Here is a 20628-nt window from a genome sequence, read left to right as displayed (position 1 = left end):
TACAATTGAAGCAGGCTTACAAAGCTATAAAGCCATTGGTGTTTTACTGCCAGCATAGCCAGCCATGGATGTTTTACTGCAGCATAGCCACACCTGCGCATTTAACACCAGCCCCCCCAAACAGGCATGTGTTGGAATGTTGTACTACTACAACTTTCCCTCAGTCAGTCACACCTGTTTTATCTCATTTGCACAGCTGTGGCAATTGTGTCTCACTCATATGTGCCAGGATGAAATGGCAAGTAGCTGTCACTGTTTTTTGCAATTAGACCTTTCTGTATCTCCCCCCCCCGCCCGAGGAAAGGACACCATGTAACAGCGAGCTCACTTCAGCTAAAAATGTCAGGATTATGCAGGTTGTCCTTGTCCTTTGGAGAAAGACAGCCTATTCAGAACTAAGGCCTGGGAGTAGTGTCTGTTTCATACAGGGAACACCTGAGGTCCCTAAGACGACAAAAAGGTAAATATTTCCTGTCACTGACTGGATTCTGAAAAGCTAAGATTAAGTCTTATCATCCAACCAAACAAAAAAAAATTTTAAAATAGAAATATTTTCTTGGTAGGAAAGTGTACTTTGATAGTTACAGATCTACCTCTTAGTTTAAAAGAGGACAATGCAATTACCAAAATACATCGTGCGTGTGTTTGGTGGGTTTTCCACCAAACTAGCATTGTATTTTAAAGCACTCCAATCAAAGCAAGTTATGGAACAATTATTTATTTTTACCATTAAAAATTTTTTAAATTTTCACTCAAAAGTAGTTTTCTAAACCATTTGTTCTGTTTGCACAAGGAATCAAGTCTTTGCAACAGACTGTTTCTTCAGCCTTTGCATGCGCACACAAAATTAATTCCAATTCTTCAACAAATCAAAAATGTACCTTCAATTGAAGGCTGCATCTGAAACTTGTGCGGCTTTCAAACACTCATTTCTGTATCCATGTCAAAGAAAGGTCAGTACCTTTAACAGTTTTAGATTTCATACTTTTTGGAAAGCAATCCAACTTGTGTTTTTCTGCAAATATTCTACTCTATAGGTGTTACTGGATTTTGTAACTTGTTTTCCCAGGCAGACAATGAAGGACTATGATCAGAAACATTTAAATGAGCCTAAAAATGATTACTCATGCCAATCTGACAAAAATATTGTCAAAAATGTAAATTGAAGATCAACACAAAAACATGGAAAGCTCTGGCGGGGAAAAAAAATTTTTCTAGAGAAAGCCAATTCTGCTTCTCATCTGGTTTTTTTTAGTACTCCTAAACTTTACTCTTCAGAGTGGATCTGAGTTTCTGCCGAGTCTTCCATGACTCATGGCACAAGAAACAGTAGTTAAGTGTTACAATCTGAAGCAACAAAGATACTCTTCATTCAAATCACCTTATAAAAAGTTGCATTTAGAAGTCAATAGTTTTCCAACGCTTTCCATGGAGGCATTAGCTGCTCTTCCAGAAGAGGGGGAGAAAGACTAGAGCCAGTGAATAAATATTACAAAAATAAATTATATCTTCTATCCCCACAAAGTCTAACTAAAAAAATCTATATTCACATCTAAATTCTCACTGCATCTGTCAGATGTTTGTATCCAAACATCTAAGACATAAATCACCTGTGTATCGCATTCAGACACTGCATTTAACAATGCAAGAGACAGTACCATCATGCAAGAACTAGCTTTTCAGATAACCTGAGTAAATAGCTCCATCACTTTACAGTGTGTCACTTTGTTATTTTGCTTCAGCAGCGAAGACTAACACTAGATTCAGTGCTTTTATACCCATCTGCCCTTCATAAAATACAGCAGCTGCTCTCCTTAAAGAACGTCTTAATAAATATATGTACACAATTTTTTTTTTTTTAAAGCGAGCACAAAAAACAGATGGCAGAAAGAAGAAACCTACTAGTTACCGCCTTTATAAAAAAGGCACATTTTGGCATTTTTAAGAATTGCCAGAAAGATTTTGTTTCAATTGGCTACAGCACATGGGGTTATTTAAATAAAAATAAAGGAAAGCATAAGAGCTCATGTTAGTCTTCACTGGTCAAATAAGTTGATATGGAGCCTAGGAAGATCTAGAAAAATATTTTTCTTGAGTTTGGACATTCCGATGAACATATAAAAGACTGGTGTTAGCCATAGAAAAGAGATTAAGGAAATAAAGTTCATGGGATAAAGTTGTTCTGTCACAGTTCCTTGGTGTTATGTGGCCTCAGTTCTCTGCTGCTGATGCCGCTGCTATTCCAGATTTCATGCTCACTCGTGTTGATGATGTTAATTCCTCAAACTCTGTGTTTAGTTTGCCGATCACCCATTCCAGGGCATCTTGACCCTGTCAGAAAAAGACATGAATTTAGTATCAAAATGGATACAAGGCCACTTAAAATTAAAACTTCAAATCTCTTTCTTTCCTTTGTCAGACTTCAGAACTGCTCTATAGAGGTTTTATGTTGAGGTTTCAGGTTTTTACTGAAGCTTTATTAAATGGAGTCTTTGCACAACCTTCACCTTATGTGCAAAAAGTTTGTGCCATACCAAACTGAGGTTATGGGAAAAGAGGGTCTATGTAAAATTACTGGTTACTTTAGCAATAAGGGTATTTTTACCATTTGCTTTTTCTGTTAGCACAGTAAAGCCAACACATATACTGAGAGTAAGATAGATTCTAGTCCAGTTCATGCATCAGAATTGTTAAGAAATTTACATTTGGAGAATTTTCGATTATTGAAGATGAGAGCCAGTAAGAACCAAGCTGGACTTTCAGGTTAACTCAGCACTGAGTTAAGGAAAACAAACAAAAACAACAAGACAGACATTCTACTTGTCAGAACAAAATTTGATCAGAAAGTGACTGTAGGAAGGGTATCATGGAGTTCTAAGTTCATGGATGAGTCACTTTTCAGCATATACTGGGCTATGTTTTTTAAACAGCAACTAAATTTTCTGCCACCCTGCCCTGTTCCCTCCTACTCTTAGAATATTTTAAGAAGGCTTCAGAGAAAACAAAGTACTGTGACTAAGTGCAATTAAAAACTTAAATATAAATGTGCAGCTCCTTTATTTTAATTGGCCACATAGAATGTACACTGCCAGGTTTGTGAATTCATGCAAGAGACTTATCTGACATGCTTATCTTGCTGGACTCTAGTCACATCCTTACTGAAGATTAGCTTTAAAATGAGAAATTTCTAGCCTAGAGTTGGGTACAACTTTTATTTCCTTAATCAAAAGTACTGGAGTGTAGGGCTTTTAAATTCCATTTACTCAGGGTGAGTAGAAGTTTTGCCCAGGTACATAGGCTGAGTGAGACCAGGGAGACACTGGCCTCTGTCTGGCGGGGAGGGGAAAGGAAGGCCACAAAACCTCTCAAAAACACTACTACTTTAACAGGAAAGGTTGATGCAATTAGCAGAGTGCCCAGGGGAATATTTGGTAGGTGCAGGGCATGCATTTCCTTAAGAGCAAGGGGGTGAGGGCAGCAGCACCCTGTAAAGTTGAGGACTGGGGTAGAACTGATTGGGGAGGTGGAATTTAATTTATTTGGGTGGCAGAACAGACCAAGGGAGGTGTTATTATTTAAGAGGACAGAAGAAGTGATTTTTTCCAGGGGATTTAAGATACGTGGATGGAAATTCAATGTGCATGGATTTGAGGGCATGGTGGCACAAGTACTTTCCCACCTGGCATATCAGGCTTAGTCTTCAAGTGTCAGAAGCTTTTCAAGTCCTCTTGGAGAGAAGTAAAAATCAAGCTCACCTTAACCTTTTACATCATTACTACCACAAAAGGCATCCTCTAGAGACTTGGTGGTTTTCACAGGACATACTGTCCTGTTCTTACTATTCTTATCCATTAACTCTTCACTTTACCACCCACGCATACACCCTAATGAATGAAACAGCTGGATTAAAAGTACTCAGTTCATGCTAAAATGCATTCTAGGAAGAGATACTACTAGGTCTGGTTAGACAGTGCAGAATACAGGATGGCACCCAAATGAGCAGATATCAGAGGACAGGATTCCTCAGAACAATATTTCTGTAAGAACTGAACTCTTGTGACACAGGCAGCTCAGCAAGAAGCACCAGAATGTATGCTATGTGATTGAGTCATTAGGTCATTAGCTTTACAAACTGCAATGCATGCAAACAAGTTCAATAGCTGGGGAGATTACTAATGCCGGAAGAAAGAGGGTGTTACCCCTAAGAGAGCACTATATGGATATTTGCTACAGGATTTTAATAGTCCCTATCCCACTGTCGCCTCTTCCCTAACCAGTGGGAACTAGAGTGGAAGCACATTCAAATAACCAGTCAGTCTTTTTCAAGATAAGAAAAATAAAAGACTGCACAAGCTTAAAATGCTATTTCCATTTAGCTTCGTTGAAAGAAAATGGATTGTGAAATAGGAGGCGGCATCTTCAATCACCAGGAAGAACATGCCAAGTTTAGAAATAAAGCCCTTTGTTATCCAAATGCTATATTGAGTGATCAATGTTTATGTCATGGTTAGCGGTCAGTGTTCGCTAGGAATTGCCCACACACTAGTAGACAGTCCCCATCCTGAAAAGTATTAAAAACAGAAACCCATAGAATCAAAATTCTCATTCTTGAGCCAAGACCAAGCATGAGAAATTTCAGTTCTTACAAAATGTTAGTGGATTGGAAGTTAGCCTTTATAATGAGTGCCACCAACATGTTAAATGGACACCAACTTGCATATTTTTGGTTTGGCTAATTAAAACTGAATTTTAGTCATAGCAACCCTTATTCTTCTTCAAAGTCATCTTTTTTTCCCCCGGCTTCCCTGCTGATACTTAGTAGGCCCAAGGGCCACACCAAACTCCTCATTCTCCTCCTCCCCCCCCCCCCCGCCTGTTTCCCCTCTGTGCACACAATTACCACTTCAGTTTGTTTTGCTGGTACTATTGCTGGCAAACTTTCTCAGAGTATAGGGAAGCAAGCATGCGAGCTACAACAGAGCAGTGCAGGTTGCTACATGCAACAGGAAATAAATGCATTACAAAATAGTGTAACTGACTGAACTGTCATATTCACAGAGATCAGAAGGAAAAAACAAAAACAAACCACAACTCTTTCCACCAATGTTAGGTGTTAGAAATAACCCCAGGTACAAGCTTTTCAGACTGAAAAGCTATTTTTCAAGTTACTTTCCTTTTGCATATTAGTGTCCCTGTAACTAAAACACTGAAAGGAAACAAGTAACACATTTAAAACACTAAGATTGTTTAAGTCTGATCATACAGAGAGTAGACTTTTATTAGCCAAAAAATTAGCCAGCATGTTTTGGCTGGGACTCGGATCCACAAAATGCCTTCCAAGGATTATAACCAGTAAATCATTCAAAGTAGGTTTGTTGGTTTTCCAAAACAAATACAATCAATCAATGAGGTATTTTCTTGCAGCTCTGGAAAAATTGCTTAAATCCCTATAAAACTTAAGCATCAGTGCACCATGCTAACGGTAAATTTCAGAACAATTCTGCAGTGGAATCTAAGTTAATAAAGCTTCACCTCTACAATTTCTTTTAAAATTAAGGACCTGGGCAGTTCTACTCAGTAAAAGGAAAACAGAATCTGACAGAGGATTTGAGTGAGTGAGAGAATAAAAATAAAATGTATTTAATACAATGTTATTTAAGTCCTACATTATATAGGCAAGCACATTCATAACCAAGCATGCACATTACATATGTCAGCACTACATTATGCTTTCAATATTAGGTCAAATACTGGGTATAAAGATGTATTATATCTTGGATAATTGATAGACTGACTACTCCAGTTCAAGTTTTTTGGAGAAGACAAAGCTTAATGGTTTGTCCAACTCAAGAATTTAGTGGAATGAAAAGTAAACTTGAAAGCATATAGCCAGCATTTGCTGGCTTTATAAGGCGCACGTGTACACACACACACACACAAAGGAATGAAGGAGAAGAGTTATGAAAAAAGGTTTTAGGATTTTATCATTGGAAGTTTGTGGTTTCAATACAAGAATGACAGAGTCGAGCTAGTCTAGCTAATGGAAGGAAAGGTGAAGAGAACTATTTACTGTCCAGCATAAAAACTATGAAAACTAACCACTCCTTTCAGCCTTGAAGTCTGAGTATGAAAGAAATCAGCACTTCCTACCACGAACAAATGGAAATGCATCTGAAAGTTAAATTTTAAATAAATATAGTCATGTTGCTTAGGAAGGAAGGTCATTTGTAACAGCAGCAAGCCAGGAAACCAATTTAAGATGCTAAATGAGATTCTTATTGCAACAATACCAAATTCACCAGAGTAAAATATGTTTAGCTTTCACCTAAATTTTAAAACCACCAACAGAAGCTGCCCCTCCCCAATCACCCATCTACCTCTTAAAAGTCTAATAAAAAGGAGGAGACCAGATCAATTCCTGTCACGGAAGACAAAGCAAGTAGCAATAACTCTGTGCCGAAAACAATTCTTGTTAGGCACCTGTTTTGAGAAAACCAAACCCTAAACACATTAAGTGCAATTCTGCTGCATTTTTATAATAAGGCTGATTCCATTAACCAAACATTTTTTGGTTAATTTCTTTAGATAACTGTTCTTATCTAGTCAAATTTAATTGACCAAGCTGGAGTGGGCCCCTATTAAAGAGTGACATTTTCACATGCTTAGGGGCCTGCAGTAATCTCTCATTTACATATATAAGAGGCAAAAGTATGGTACAAAAGCACTGCAGTACATGCAGAAATAACTAAGGTCTGCCCTTCACTGATGTAGTGGATTTGGGCTACTTGACCCATTCTAGGTCGCAATAATAATAAAAAAAAAACCACACATGACAAACATGAGTTAGTATTATGAGAACAAATTTCCCATTCTTGTATGTAACTGTGATTATGTATTACAGTACATGCAAGCTGATGTACATATCTATAAAAAACATCACATCACAACAGTCCATGCACACATTTGCTAGAAAGCTGAAATGCTGTACCGAGATAGTGAATGCCGGAGTTACCACTAGTTAGTACAAACTGCAGATGTAGAGAGAGACTGCTAGCTTAGAGCGCTTTCAGAATTTTGAATTATCCACTCAATAGCATCCCACCCCTGGAGTAACACAGAAAAGATTAACACATGGCACAAAATTCATCTTTCATCATTGTAGTATTCAGGTATCAGGCCTGCAATCTCAAACCCTCAAAGCAAAATTCAACATTTACGCCAGCATTTCAAGATACAGCAGAAAACACTTTCCAGCAAAGCTTTTGCCATCACTAAGCAGACTTCTGAAAGCACTGAAACTCAGTCTTGTGCTTCTGTGGTCACCACCTCCTTCAAAGTAGAGCTCCTTGTTAGTAATGAAAGGGCTGGAAACAGCACACACAAATTCCTGCCAAGTTAAGCATCTCTGAATGGACCTAGCTGCCTTAGAAAGGACAAGAAGGTACTGTTCCACCGTTTGACACTTGGCTACAAAGATGTTTAAGTGTTATATGGAAGAAGCCCTTTTCTAAATTTGGCTTTCTATACATGTCAGACATTTTCTAAGTGGACTGTTGGTAAACCAAAGATTTAACTGCCCTTGCGAGTATCAGAGGATGGTGAGATCACAGCATGTACCCCATTACTCTAAGTGGAATTGGAGGAGAGAATTGTAAAAAGTTTAAAGTGGAGAGATGTTTATGGCCACCGAACAAAAATACAAACTAGCCACTTTTTCTCCCTCTCCCCAAACCCTGCAGTTCATCCACTTAACCCCCAACCTTAACCCCAATACTTTATTTCTGCCAGTCTATCCCCTCACACCTTTGCTATTGCCTCAGGGAAGTGCACAGCAGGGATTAAGCGAACATTCAGATTCCCTCCTCCTCCACACCCTCCCCCCGATATCCTTCTGACCAAGAAGGGCTGAATCTACAATCTAATGCTGGACATCAAGCGACAGAAGCAGCATCACTGTCTAGTGATATCCTATTTCCAGGGGAAAGGGGCTGGCCAAGACACACATACTACCTAGGATGGCATCGGGAAGTATGACTGGACCTGAACTGCCACTACCCAATCAGGCCAACTCCCACTTCTATTTGTGCACCACATCCCACTCACCCTCACATCTGTCTCACTGCTCCCTCCTTCACTGTTTGTCCTTCCCATCCCTACACCTGACCTATGCTCTGTCACAACACATTCATTTCAGTCTGCTGCTCTTCCTCCAGCTGGTGCTAGTGGAGAGGTACCCGGGTGATCCTCCATAGATTTCTAGAAGTGTGAGAGCAAGACAGAGCGCCCCCAACAGTAGCAAATAACCACTCCCAAAGCCCTATCTGGAGTGTGAACAGTACTTTGGGATGAACAAAGCTCTTTTTCTATGCCTTGCAGATTAACACAAATTGGGGAATTTACTTACAAGAGGGGGTATACAAGTTGGCCTAGGTTCCTCCCCTTTTTATCAAAAAAAAAAATCAGGTCATTTAATCTCTGTGCAGAACTGCTTGCATTAAACTAAGCTGGATGATTTCAGGTCACAGGCAAAGGGACGGCGCACATGGAGTGCAATGGGCAGATAAGAATTTGAACAAATGAGATTGTGCTGAGCACAAAGTCTGCAATCTGTGTGAGCGGTTTGGATTTTGTGAATTAATTTGCCATTCAGTCTTTAAAAGGCTACCAGCAAAGTGTCTATAAACTCTTTGAACTGTGACATGAGCGTTTAAGAGCTGCTTGGGTAACAGTCTCTAACAATAGGAACATTACAGACAGGTTAGCATGCATTTAAAAACTAACAAAACAAGTATTTCATTTCTTACTTCTGGTGACATTTACAGGAACACCACAAATTTAATGGTTAAAAATAAAAGTTGTACACACTTAGGGTTCAATCCTGCAGGTTTGAACCTTAAGCATGGTATTCAGCAGTACAAGTGCCCAAGAATTATTGACACAAAAGCATACCTTTCTAGCATTGGAGGATATTGTGTTGGCCATTAAACTTTCCAAATAATTACTCAGGCTAACGCCTTTTACAGTAATAATTGCTTCTTGAGTTAGCACAGTCCTGCAATGAAAGACATAAAATAAAGCTTACTGGTACAAAAAAAAAAAAAAAAAAGCAATATACCCTCTCTCAGAAAGGAACAGACAGACCCCCCCCCTCCACTCCAACTTACTTTTCTGGGTTTTCAGGATGAGGCGTGTAGATCAATCTCTCATCAACTGAGACCAAATTTGTGAGAGTAATCTTAAAAACAAAACACACAAATCCTCAGCGTTTTCTCCTCTTTGCGGTTTCCTCTATCAACAACTCAGTAGCACCAATTGGTGCTTCATTATCCTCAACAGCAGAAAACAGGACAGTTACTGTACTTTGTAACAGCACAATTATAATTGAGAGGTGGTTTGTCTTCTCCTATTGCAAATCCAGTTACAGCCAGGTAACCTTTGCTTTTCACTAGGTCTTTCTACATTCCAAGTTGTCCAACACGATTCAGGTAGCATTCCAATAACATTTGTGAATGTTGAACCAAGTCTGAACTTCAGTATGTTTGCAATGGCAAGCTTTTTAATCCAGGCTCTTGAGGAAAATAAGCAGTCTTACCAATCACACACAAAACATGTACTTAGGAAAGTCCCTAAGTGTACATTTACTGTACAAACACAAGACTCTTACTGAGATCTTCCATTTAAAACTTGATAAGTTTGAAGGCCATTAGAATACAACGTAACAGTTTGCATATTTCATCAAGATTTGCAATATAGTTCTAAATTTATTTCTGCTGCTGTTTAGTGAAATAATTTCTTTGGCCAGCATATTTTATTTTCTAATACATGAGTTCGTCATTTCTGCTTTCTCAGAAGATGGTTTCACCTGATGTCAAAGTTACACCCACACAAATATTTTATATTGCCTACATATTTAAAGTTGCTTACTCATACAAAGAAGCAGTCAACAGCAACTGAAAAGGCAAAAAGAAAATTGGCAACCCAGAAAAGCTTCAAACCATCCAGCTCACATTGAAAATGTCAGGTCTTTGTTTGACAGCCATGAGTGCAAGCTTGTGCATGTCTAAAAGCAAAGCTTTCTTTTGTATTGCAAATAAGCAGGCGGTTGTTCTATTCCCCTACAGCCATTACCAAAAGCTTCCTGACCTCACTTAGTCACTTACATTGGTGGAGCAAAGTTCCATTTTCTTTTTTACTGGATCTACCACTGAATGTTCTTTAATGTATGTCAAAGTCCTACTTGTTCCCAAAATCTAGAAGACAAAACATTCTATTTAAATATTCAACATGACATCAGAGCAAATTACAAAAGGTGTTCCAAATTACTACTTTTACATATTTATGTTGTGGTTGTACATGAACCCCCTGATCAGGATCAAGACCTCAACATGCTGAGTGCTAGGCAATCACACAAAGGGACATAGTCCCTGCCTGGAAGATACAATTGAAATTTGATTAACATTTCAGGAAACACTGCAATGCATTTACGGCAAAAGATGTGCTGCTATATTATTACACTTTCCCTACGATTTCTGGAAAAGGTGTTTACTATAAATTCAGAGTCGAGATCCCACAGGATGAAGTGTTTAGATGCATTACATTGTCAGTTACTCCTTCAACTTATAAAAACATACCGTTTTTACAATACTTGGTAGTCCCCACTCTGTGCTGAGAAGTCGGTGACTATGCAACCTTCCCTGGTTATCAAGGCTTCTGTCTATCACATCTACTCCTACCACACATGGATTCATGGGATTGGGGTATTTTCTCATAGCAGCTTTGATAACTGTATCCCATGGGTGTCTATGGGGGAAAAAAAGACAGTATTTATACATTTCATTAACAATACTTATCTAAGATCAAATGAGTGGTGCAGACTTATCTGGGGTATTGGGTGAAGTACTGGTCACCTCGCATCAAAAACAAATATTGCTGAATTAGAGGGGGGCTCAGAAGGTCCATTAAATAGTTAGGGGCATGGAAGAATTTTTACATGGAAAGATTAAAGAGACAGATTGTCATGTCTCCTTTTATTTGTTTACCTGGAAAGGAAAGAAAGGTACATAAAATGAGGAAGTTATAGTGAAGATAGACAGGAAAAACAGAAGCTCCTGATCTAACACAAGAACAAGGTGACATTTACTGAAGTTAAAAGATGGCAAACTCAGAAAAATTAATAGGAAATACTTTTCCATGCAACATGTAAACAAACAGTAGAGCTCACTACCAAAGGACACTGAGGCAAAAAGCAATAATAAATATCTAGGTAATGCTAACACATTTTGGAAGCAATATTAAGCCTCATGCTTCAGGATTTAAACCAATCTCTAACTATTTGGGATTAGAGGAAACCTAGTACAGGGGGCAGATCATCCCACATGCACCTACTGTGTGGCTTTGGCACCTTCTCTGAAGTATCTGGTACTGGCCAGAGTCAGATACAAGAGAAACAAGACTGCACTAGATGGATGATGGGTTTGATCCAGTATGGAAATTCTTCTGTTCTTAAACATTACTGACAGTGTTGAAAGAATACCTGATAGTTTGTGTAAGTGTACTTTGTATTGCATACATATTATACATGATCAACCTGTTCCAAAGTGATTGTTGATTGTCTAACTTGAGACCTATTAAAAAGGGTGAAGCTGGAACGGGCTGAAGTTATAGATAATGGATATTTGATAAATGATGTTTGTTCTAGCAATATGGTGTCAATATAAGCTTTACCTAAGAGTAGAAGAGACAAGGTGGATGAGGCACTCTCTTTTATTGAGCCAACTTCTATTGGTGAAAGAGACAAGCTTTCAAGCTTACATAGAGCTCTTCAGGTCTGGGAAAAAAGAGACCGTGTAAACTCAACAGCTTGTCTCTTTCACCGAATAAAAGGTATTACCTCACCCACCTTGTCTCTCTAATATCCCAGGACTAAAACGGCAAACTGATTTATGAGGTCATGTTCTCCAAACTAAAGCTGGCCTCCTTGAAAATTTCTTTCAATGTTCTAGGGTTATGGAGACTGGTACTCACCTTACCTTCAGCTCTTGCTATTCACATGTAAAGGCCGCCCTATACTACATTAGCAAAGTGACAGTATCAGGAACACATTTCCCCCTACACCCTCAGCAGCCTCGGAACTAAACACCATATTCCACCAGATCTTTATCAAGATTTCTTTAACAATTTCGCTTCATCTAAACTAGCAGACCAACCACTGAAAGCCAAATACAGCTGAGGTCTGTTACCCACAGACCTGCCACTGTCTGCAGTAGGATTCTCTCATTTTGTAAATCAGCTGTTACTTCACGGAGCAAGTTCAAGTCCAGCTAAACCAACACAATCTACAGCGGTTTCTCTAAGGAATTTTCTGCACTCAAGTTTTCCATATTACTAACACTTGTTCAACTCCACTACTGTTAGCAACTGTGGCTCTGCAGTGGAAAAAAAATTAGGGCATAAAAGTCAAGTGCAGGCACCATGCAAAAGGTGTTGCTATGTGGAGGTGTTAAAACCCTTACAAGAATAAGCATTGCAACAGTAAATTTTATACAACTGACTATTGTTTTTGTTTAGCACAGTCAGGACCTCCGAGGCAAACAGCCTTATGTCATGTGCTGAAGTCTTGAAAGTCAGCTGTAAGGCCCAGCTTTCCAAGGTCAGTAACAAGGTGTTCTCAGAGGCTCTAACTTTTGAAGTCACTCTCCTCAATGCCAGAATTTGATTTGATGTTTGTTTCGTTCAAACTTCTGACTAAACAGTATTTTGTCTTTTTTATTGGAGATGTTTAAATAGGTGAGGTTTCATAAAGAGTAAGATATCGAGTCATTTTGTTATAGGAGCTATGTTAGATAAATAATGGAAAAGTGTTATAGTTTTTAATTAGACTAGAGCTTAACTCCCCCAGGTAGGAAGGCATCTACAAGACATTCCTCTATAACCCTGCCCCCCCCCTCTCTAAGATGGAGTTTTGCAAACATCTCCAGCATGAACAGGAAAAACAAAATGGGGAAATATTTGCTTTAAATTAAAAAAAGTAATAATAATTCAAAAATTGTTCCTTCCTCTATTCCTAGACCCTGCTCTCCACTAAAAGATATGCATGAACTGGTCTTCATATTATCTTCAGGAATTATGCAATGTAACCTGAACATAAAACTAAGCATAAAGGTGATTAACAAAGGCAAGATGTCCTTGAAGACTTACAAGGAGCTAAAGGCCATTTTATGAATCTCTGATCTAACTACACTCACACACATTGCAGCATACGGTTTTGCAGGCCTCACACTCTGCGATCTAATTTTCACATAGCATCAAGAAAGTATTATGTCCCACAGATAACTGATTTTCAAGTCAAGCTCTGCAGTTGCTCAAAACAGAAGTTGTACCACACAAGAGAAAGCTTTATGAGCACCCAGCTTTCATTTTACACTCTAAGTTTTGGTTTACACATCATAACTTCAGCTGTCAAAACTTTGAGAATAGATCTTTGTCCACACACCAAATGTACACCAGCTTATCTGAAGTTATTTAAGTAAATGTAGTTAAACCAGTACAAACCCCTATACTAAGAAAGTTTTGCAAAGATTTTAGATTGCTGCTAACATCATTCTAGCTTCACATATGTTAGCAACTGCGAGAATCCTAGCATGGGGGGCTTTCAATGACATTTTAAACACTCTCTGGGTACATCTACACTGCAATAAAGTACCCACAGTTGGCCCACATCAGCTGGCTGTAGGTCATGGGGCTTGGGCTATAAAATTGCAGTGTAGACTCTTCCCCCCTCATAGGGTCCCAGCACCCAGGCTTCAGCCCAAATGCCTACACTGCAATTTTATAGCTCTGCAACCAAAGCTAGAGTCAGCTGACAAAGGCCAACCATGGGTATTTTACTGCAGTATAGACATAGCATGTCTAATTGACAGAGGGTCTGTGCCAGGCTAGATGACATGGTGCTTTAAACACAGATGGTACACCTACATTAAGGCTCCCAAAGTTGCTAACATTGGTAAAGCAAGACTGGAGTTTGCAATAATGGAACGTTTTTCAAATCCCTCCTCAAAACCCACTTCCATCAGCTTGGAAGAACCGGGTGGTGAAAAACACCAACACATACAACTACCAAGCTTCATCTGTGACTTCAGAGTCACATTCTGAACTTACTTTCCTCCTTCCCTCTCCCTCCTCGCCCCGTATCGCCTAGGTTTATCCAGTCTAGACTGTAGAGTTCTAGGAAGCAGGGACTATATCATTTTTCTATACAGCGAGGCTATGATTTCACTGACTTTAAAAACAAAAAACAAAACAAAAAACCCCACAAGCTTATACCTATACCTATACATATATATATATATACACATATATATATATATATACACATATATATATATATATATATATATATATACACATATATATATAAAACAAACAAGTGCGAAAAGAAAGCCGTTGTTTTGAAATGTCTAAGCCATCATCACTGAAGTTTGTAGCCTGTTATCTACAGATGTTTCCCAGCATGATGTGGCTAGACTTTGACACAAGTATTCCCATTCTATAACTTTGCTACCAATTATACAAAACGAGAACTGTATGACATAAGCAGTTTTCAAATGTCATACGTAACCTTTTTTGCAGTTAAATGTTTCACTTATATGAAGAACATGAAATAAATGACAAAGTAAGTTATTAACTTTGAGTGTTAGCAGTTCATTGAAGATATTTCATGGATTACTTAAAACACATTACTGATTTAAAAAGGGGGGGGGGGAAGAGAGGCATACAATAATTCAGTTTTAATCTGTTTATACCCTTTAGGAGAATCAGCTGCATCTGTGTTTGCTCTAATAGTATGAAAGGTCATTTATGAATACTTATGCCTTAAGGCCAAATAATGTAATAGTTTTGTCAGTTTCATAACTCTGCCCTTTTGGAGTCTTATTTCCTGCATACCTTGGCGAACAGAAGACAGATGTGGAAACCTTTCACACTGCTTTCAGCCCTTGTCTATACCGGAAAGTTTCAGCATAATTTGGGGGGTGAATTTAAACCAACGTAGTTATACCAGCAGAACTCCCCAGTGGACACTCATTCTATTATAAGAGCTTCTTTGGTGGTTGAGAAGTGATTTAAACCAAGGTGAAAAAAGCCACTCTTTTACAGGATTAATAATGTCCACAAGGGATCACATCAGTAAAACTTCCCCATTAGAGAAGCCCTCAGTCACCTCTCTCACGTTGGTATGGAACATTGTGCAGGGATCTCCATACTGCACTGCCACCAACTGCATCCCCTTTGAACAGCAAAATGCACGCCTCACTCAGTGACAGCTGCGCACAATCTTAACTTGAACTACAAAAAGATCTCACGATCAGCTAAAAGAAAAGGAGGACTTGTGGCACCTTAGAGACTAACACATTTATTAGAGCATAAGCTTTCGTGAGCTACAGCTCACTTCATCGGATGCAGCTCACGAAAGCTTATGCGCTAATAAATGTGTTAGTCTCTAAGGTGCCACAAGTCCTCCTTTTCTTTTTGCGAATACAGACTAACACGGCTGCTACTCTGAAACCTGTCATGATCAGCTAGTTTCTTAGGGGGGGCAAAAAACGGGGGGGGGGGTGGCACTGCGGAATTGATGACACTTCCTGCAACCCACCCCATGAAGAGAGACACCGAGTGGCAGCCCAGGCTGATAAGCCAAGTTAAGGCCACTGCAATAACTGTAGGTCGTAGGTCCCACTTGGCACTTTTTCTCCGGAGGGCGGCGTGGTGCCGCATGGCCACCGCTGTCAGTCACCTGCCTCTGCCATTGAGCTGCGGGGTGACCTCGGACGAGTCACAACCCTACTCTGGGCCTCAGTTTCCTCAACTATGAGCTAGGGAGAAATGACATTTCCCGGCCCGTGGGTGAAGGGCGCGGGGCCGGGGCTGGAGTATCATAGGGCCGCGGTGGCGTTCAGCCCCGTGACCGGCGGGGGCCCCGGCTCACACGGGCACAGACCGGCGTCTGGCTCGGTAACGGCGGAGTGACCGCCCGGGCCCGCCGGAACCACCGCCCCGCCTTCAAGCCAGGGGCCCGGCGCCGGCCGCCGCCCGCTTACCCGAACACGTGCTCCGAGCTCCAGATCTTCATGGCGCCGCGGCGGCAGCTGGCGCACGAGCTCCAACGGCGACCCCTCCGCTCGCTCTCGGCCGGGCTGCGGGCAAAGAAAGAGCCGGCTCCGCGCGGGAGGGGCCGTGACGCGACCAGGAGGCGGGACGCCGCGAGCCGGGAACAGACTGTGCCGGGCGGGCTGATGACTCACGCGCTCCCAACTGCCTCACGAGTGGGCGGGGCGCGCGGGGCACCGGAGGGGGGGGGAGGGGGGAAAACCAACCCCGCCCCCCCTTTAAATACGTCGTCCCATCGCCCGTAGTCTCCTGCAGTCACGTGACCCCCCCCCCACACACTCCGCTCCCGACGTGACGTGATGAGCTCGCACGCCGCGGTGGGGGTGGAGTTTGTGGCTGGCGAGGCGAGGCTCGGAGCGGCCGTTTGGCCATGGCGCACCGCTGCCTGCTGCTGTCGCGGGGCTGCTGCCGGCGCCGGGGCCTGCCTAGGGTCCTGACGCTGCAGCAGCTGCTCTCGGGCCGGGGCCCCTCTGGGCCGGGGCTGGCGCAGGTGAGTGACGCGGCGGTGCGGGAGGAGCCGGGGCAGCCGCTGTCGGGGGGGGGGCGGAGGGACGATCGCTCCCAGGCCGGAGAGTGGAGCTGCGGTGACCCGCGTGCCCGGGCGCGCCCCCTCCCCGGGGTCTTGCTGTTGGGTTTTGTCCTTCAGGAGCCGGGGATCGGGGTGCCCCGGCCCTGCAGCGTGTCCCTGCCAAGCGGGAGCTGGAGGCCGGTCTCCAGGGCATCAATGTTAAAGCAAGGTGGGGGGCGATGGCGGGGGAGAGCAAGGCCAGGAGGGCGCTGGACGCTGCGCTCAGGTCAAAGGATTCTGGATCCCTGCGAACTGTTCGTAGCTCACCCGTAAACCAAGGTGTTAAAAAAAAAAAAAAATCTCCTGTGGTCACTTTAAAGGGAAGTGACGGGAATTGGAAGCTCACAGGTGCGAGCTTTAGGTTGCAGAATTGAATCTGGGCAAAGGCACAAAAATCACTGACATCCGATGGCCGTTCGGCTCTCAGTGAGATGGTGTGGCCTCTGTCCAGCTCCTACAGCACAGGTGTGTGGAGCACAAAAGCTGTCTGAGTGGCCACCCTTATTTGTAATCGCATTGGATAGAAAGGGAGGATGGTCTTGTGGCATGGCACTGGACAGGGACTCCATTTAGTTCCTGACTCTTCCGCACACTTGCTAGTCACTGGCTCTCCACCTTTCCAGACTACTGTACCCCTTTCAGGAGTCTAATTTATCTTGCGTACTCCCAAGTTGCACCTCACTTACAAACTAAGACATAAAAATACCAAAGTGTCACAGCACACTGTTACTGAAAAACTGCTGACTTTCTCATTTTTACCATATAATTATAAAATAAATCAATTGGAATATAAATATTGTACTTGCATTTCTATGCATAGCATATAGAGCAGTATAAGCAAGACCTTGACTGTGAAATTTTAGTTTGTATTGACTTCAGTAGTGCTTTTTATGTAGCCTGTTGTAAAACGAAGCAAATATCTAGATCAGTTGATGTACCCCCGGAAGACCTCTGTGTACCCCCAGGGTATGTGTACTCCTGGTTGAGAACCACTGTCCTACATGACCTTTGGCAAGTCACTTAATGTCTCTGTGCCCCAGTTTCCTATTTGTGATGGGGGAATAGTTCACATTGTTGCTGCAAAGATAAGTGAATACTTATGAAACGCTTGGGATACTTCAGCATGAGCTCTTAAAGCCTGTCTATACTTCCATCTCTAGGCATAGTTTGTTTTAATTCTTTAGTAAGTCCTTAACTTTATCAGGACAGCTTTCTTAATGGCTTGTTGTAGGCAATACCACTGATCGTTAAGAAAGTTGAACACTTACTATTATTAATGAATATATCCTTATTCAAAATTGTATGTTTTCCTTTTAAGAATTATATTAAGGAGGTAGAATATATATATATGATGATGAACATTAGAAATTTAATATCTTAATTAGAGTATCTTCAGTGGAAAGCATAATTTACAGGTAAACTATGGCGATAACCATATATAACAGTCTGCTGTGCCTGCCTTTATGTAAGTTAGTTATACAATATTGCATTTTCAAAGGATTAGTCTTTATTAGAAAGCTTCTACTTTTTTTCTAAACACTCTTATGCAATAGCTGATGGTTGTTAGATAATTAAAAGGATATCGGCTGGGTCCAATTTACATTGTTCAGTTTAAAACAGTGGCTCTTAACCTTTCCAGGCTACTGTACCCCTTTTCGGAGTTTGATTTGTCTTGCATACCCCCAAGTTTCACTTCACTTAAAAACTACTTGCTTACAAAATCAGACAAAGTTTCGCAGAACACTCTTACTGAAAAGTTACTTGCTTTCTAATTTCTACCATATAATTATAAAATAAATCAATTGGAATATAAATATTATACTTCAGTTTTAGTGTATATATATATAGAGCAGTATAAACAAGTCGTATGAAATTTTAGTTTGTGCTGACTTCACTAGTGCTTTTTACGTAGCCTGTTGTAAAAACTATACAATATCCTAGATGAGTTGATGTATCCGCTGGAAGACCTCTGTGTACCCCTAGGGGTGCATGTTCTCCTGGTTGGGAACCACCAGTTTCGGACATTTTAAAAACGTTTTTGAAGTTTTTGCCATGCAATAAATAACTAGTACTAGTGTTCTTTTTATTTATTGATAACCTCTTGATTTTTGGGAAAAGATTCGTTTTCTGTTGATGTAATTGAAAATGTTGGTGATTTTCTGTGCTTCTTTTGTGTTCTTGGTAACTTTCTGTGGATTAGAATTGAGGATTTAGTGGCTTTTCATCTTTTCTTTTCTGTATGGTGAAAAGTTCTGGTGGGTGTCTTTTTTTTAAATACCCAGCAATGCTGCCATTTTGTTTGCAGCACAAAATTCTGAAGGAGAGAGAGCATGAGGCAGCATTTATTCAGTGCTACAAGTCTTGTATTTGTCTAACAAATTTATTTGAGCATAAGCTTTCATGAGCTACAGCTCACTTCATCGGATGCATTCGGTGGAAAATACAGCTGAATGTATAGCTCACAAAATAAATTTGTTACTCTCTAAGGTGCCACAAGTACTCCTTTTCTTTTTTGCGAATACAGACTAAAACGGCTGCTAAATTGAAACCTTGTATTTGTCTGATACTGTTAAATAGTGAGTAGAGTTGCATCACAGGCTTGATGTAAAGCTGACCTGTATGCTCTCTTCACCTCTCCATTGTGGACTATTTTATATCTGTGAGTGTTTTATCAACGTTGTTAAAAATGCTCATTAGGTATCATTCTCTCTCCCTAAGATGAAGGTTCCTTGGAGCAATGAAGGATATTTACTTGCGTGTTTTTATTTATTTATTTATTTCAAATTCCTTTGTCATGACAACTGTTTTATCCCCAGGTTTGATAGGTTGGGCAGGGTTCCCCTGTATGGTTCACGAAATGGCCTAAATGTTTGGACAGCATGACGGCAAAGTATGCTTCGTTTGCTCGCTCTTCTTTCCCCCTTTGAAACACCTGAAAGTATCGTATCATTTTAGGTCACTCTGGCATTCTCATTTCCAGCTAACCCAAGAATAGTTTCCCTAAAAATAGCAACATGTGCTAAAACTGGATTTCCGTGACATTTATTATACTATATATATTATTAGCTTGAATGTGTAACATCTTGACTATAATATTCCTTGATAGAGTAGCCTGGGCTTTTAGATTATGCAGATAAATTCACATAGGAATTCTAATAACTGTTGAATTTACTCAGGTTGGGGAGAAGGGAACTGAATGCATTTTTTAAATTAATTAACTTTGGCATAGGTCTATAGCCAGTGTAAACATGGGTACAGTCAAGACTGTCTAGTGATTCAATGTAGGTGGCATAAAGGTAACTTTTACTTCCTTCTTTATAGAATATATTTTGTAACTCTTCCGTGTGTGCCTCTCACCTGAGGCACTATTAGAGACGTTTTAGCAGCACAGTTTGTAGTCTGCAGAGATAAATACAGCAGTGTACTACCTCTTCTACTAGCTCTTCTGCTCCGGTCTGTCCTCATGCTATGGCATATTCCTGATCAACCAAGTCATAGCACAGTTTAACCCTATTCATGCTGGTTATAACCTGGTTTACCCATAAACAATCTTAAACTGTATGAACACAATTGTTTTCCCTGATTAGATGGAGCAAAAGTTGCTGAATATTCTTGCTCAGAATATTCTTGCTCTTGAATATTTTGTTCAGTTACTTTCTGAATTTGGATCATGAATAAAATAAATAGTCTCCCCAACGGACCTTCATTAATTTTTGGTGTTGCAGAAAGACAGGTAACATAGAAGAGAAGGTGAGCCAAAATTGTCAGACATAGTTTTCTTGTGAGTTTCACTGCACCTTCTTTTATCACTTCCTTGTCCTTGAGATGCATGTAGATTATTGTCTCTACGCAAAAGAATAAATGGACACAAACTGGACATCAAGAATTGTAATATT

General features: G+C 40.6%; 2 protein-coding genes across 5 annotated transcripts in view; one reads left to right on the top strand and one right to left on the bottom strand.

The window, feature by feature from the left end:
* Positions 1 to 535: 535 nt before the first annotated feature.
* On the bottom strand, positions 536 to 16232 carry PRELID3A (PRELI domain containing 3A). Of its 2 annotated transcripts, none has more exons than XM_038391578.2 (6): positions 16095 to 16232; positions 10632 to 10800; positions 10161 to 10250; positions 9165 to 9235; positions 8950 to 9052; positions 536 to 2331 (listed from the first exon to the last, which is right to left on the bottom strand). In XM_038391578.2, exons 1-6 carry the CDS (start codon positions 16124 to 16126, stop codon positions 2212 to 2214), a joined length of 585 nt encoding a protein of 194 aa, XP_038247506.1. In that variant the 5' UTR covers positions 16127 to 16232; the 3' UTR covers positions 536 to 2211. The 2 variants fall into 2 exon arrangements, with proteins under 2 accessions (XP_038247506.1, XP_038247507.1); XM_038391579.2 differs by lacking the exon at positions 536 to 2331 and adding an exon at positions 2339 to 7104.
* A 12-nt stretch (positions 16233 to 16244) lies between these two features.
* The window catches only part of AFG3L2 (AFG3 like matrix AAA peptidase subunit 2), a 48827-nt gene continuing 44443 nt past the window's right edge, over positions 16245 to 20628 (top strand). For 2 of the 3 annotated variants that reach the window (XR_006278919.1, XM_043508130.1), the window contains exon 1: positions 16461 to 16654. Coding sequence is in view for 2 of the 3 variants with exons in the window: in XM_043508130.1 (XP_043364065.1) it covers positions 16535 to 16654 (120 nt within the window). In the remaining variant the exon portion in view is untranslated. Of the gene's footprint in view, positions 16655 to 20628 lie in introns of all 3 variants that reach the window. The other variant, XM_038388475.2, reaches the window with a different exon arrangement.

This window comes from Dermochelys coriacea, chromosome 2, assembly GCF_009764565.3.
Source record: "Dermochelys coriacea isolate rDerCor1 chromosome 2, rDerCor1.pri.v4, whole genome shotgun sequence".
Taxonomy (NCBI): domain Eukaryota; kingdom Metazoa; phylum Chordata; order Testudines; family Dermochelyidae; genus Dermochelys; species Dermochelys coriacea.
The sequence above is the reverse complement of the archived record's forward strand: the minus strand, read 5'-3'. Positions and strand labels throughout refer to the sequence as shown.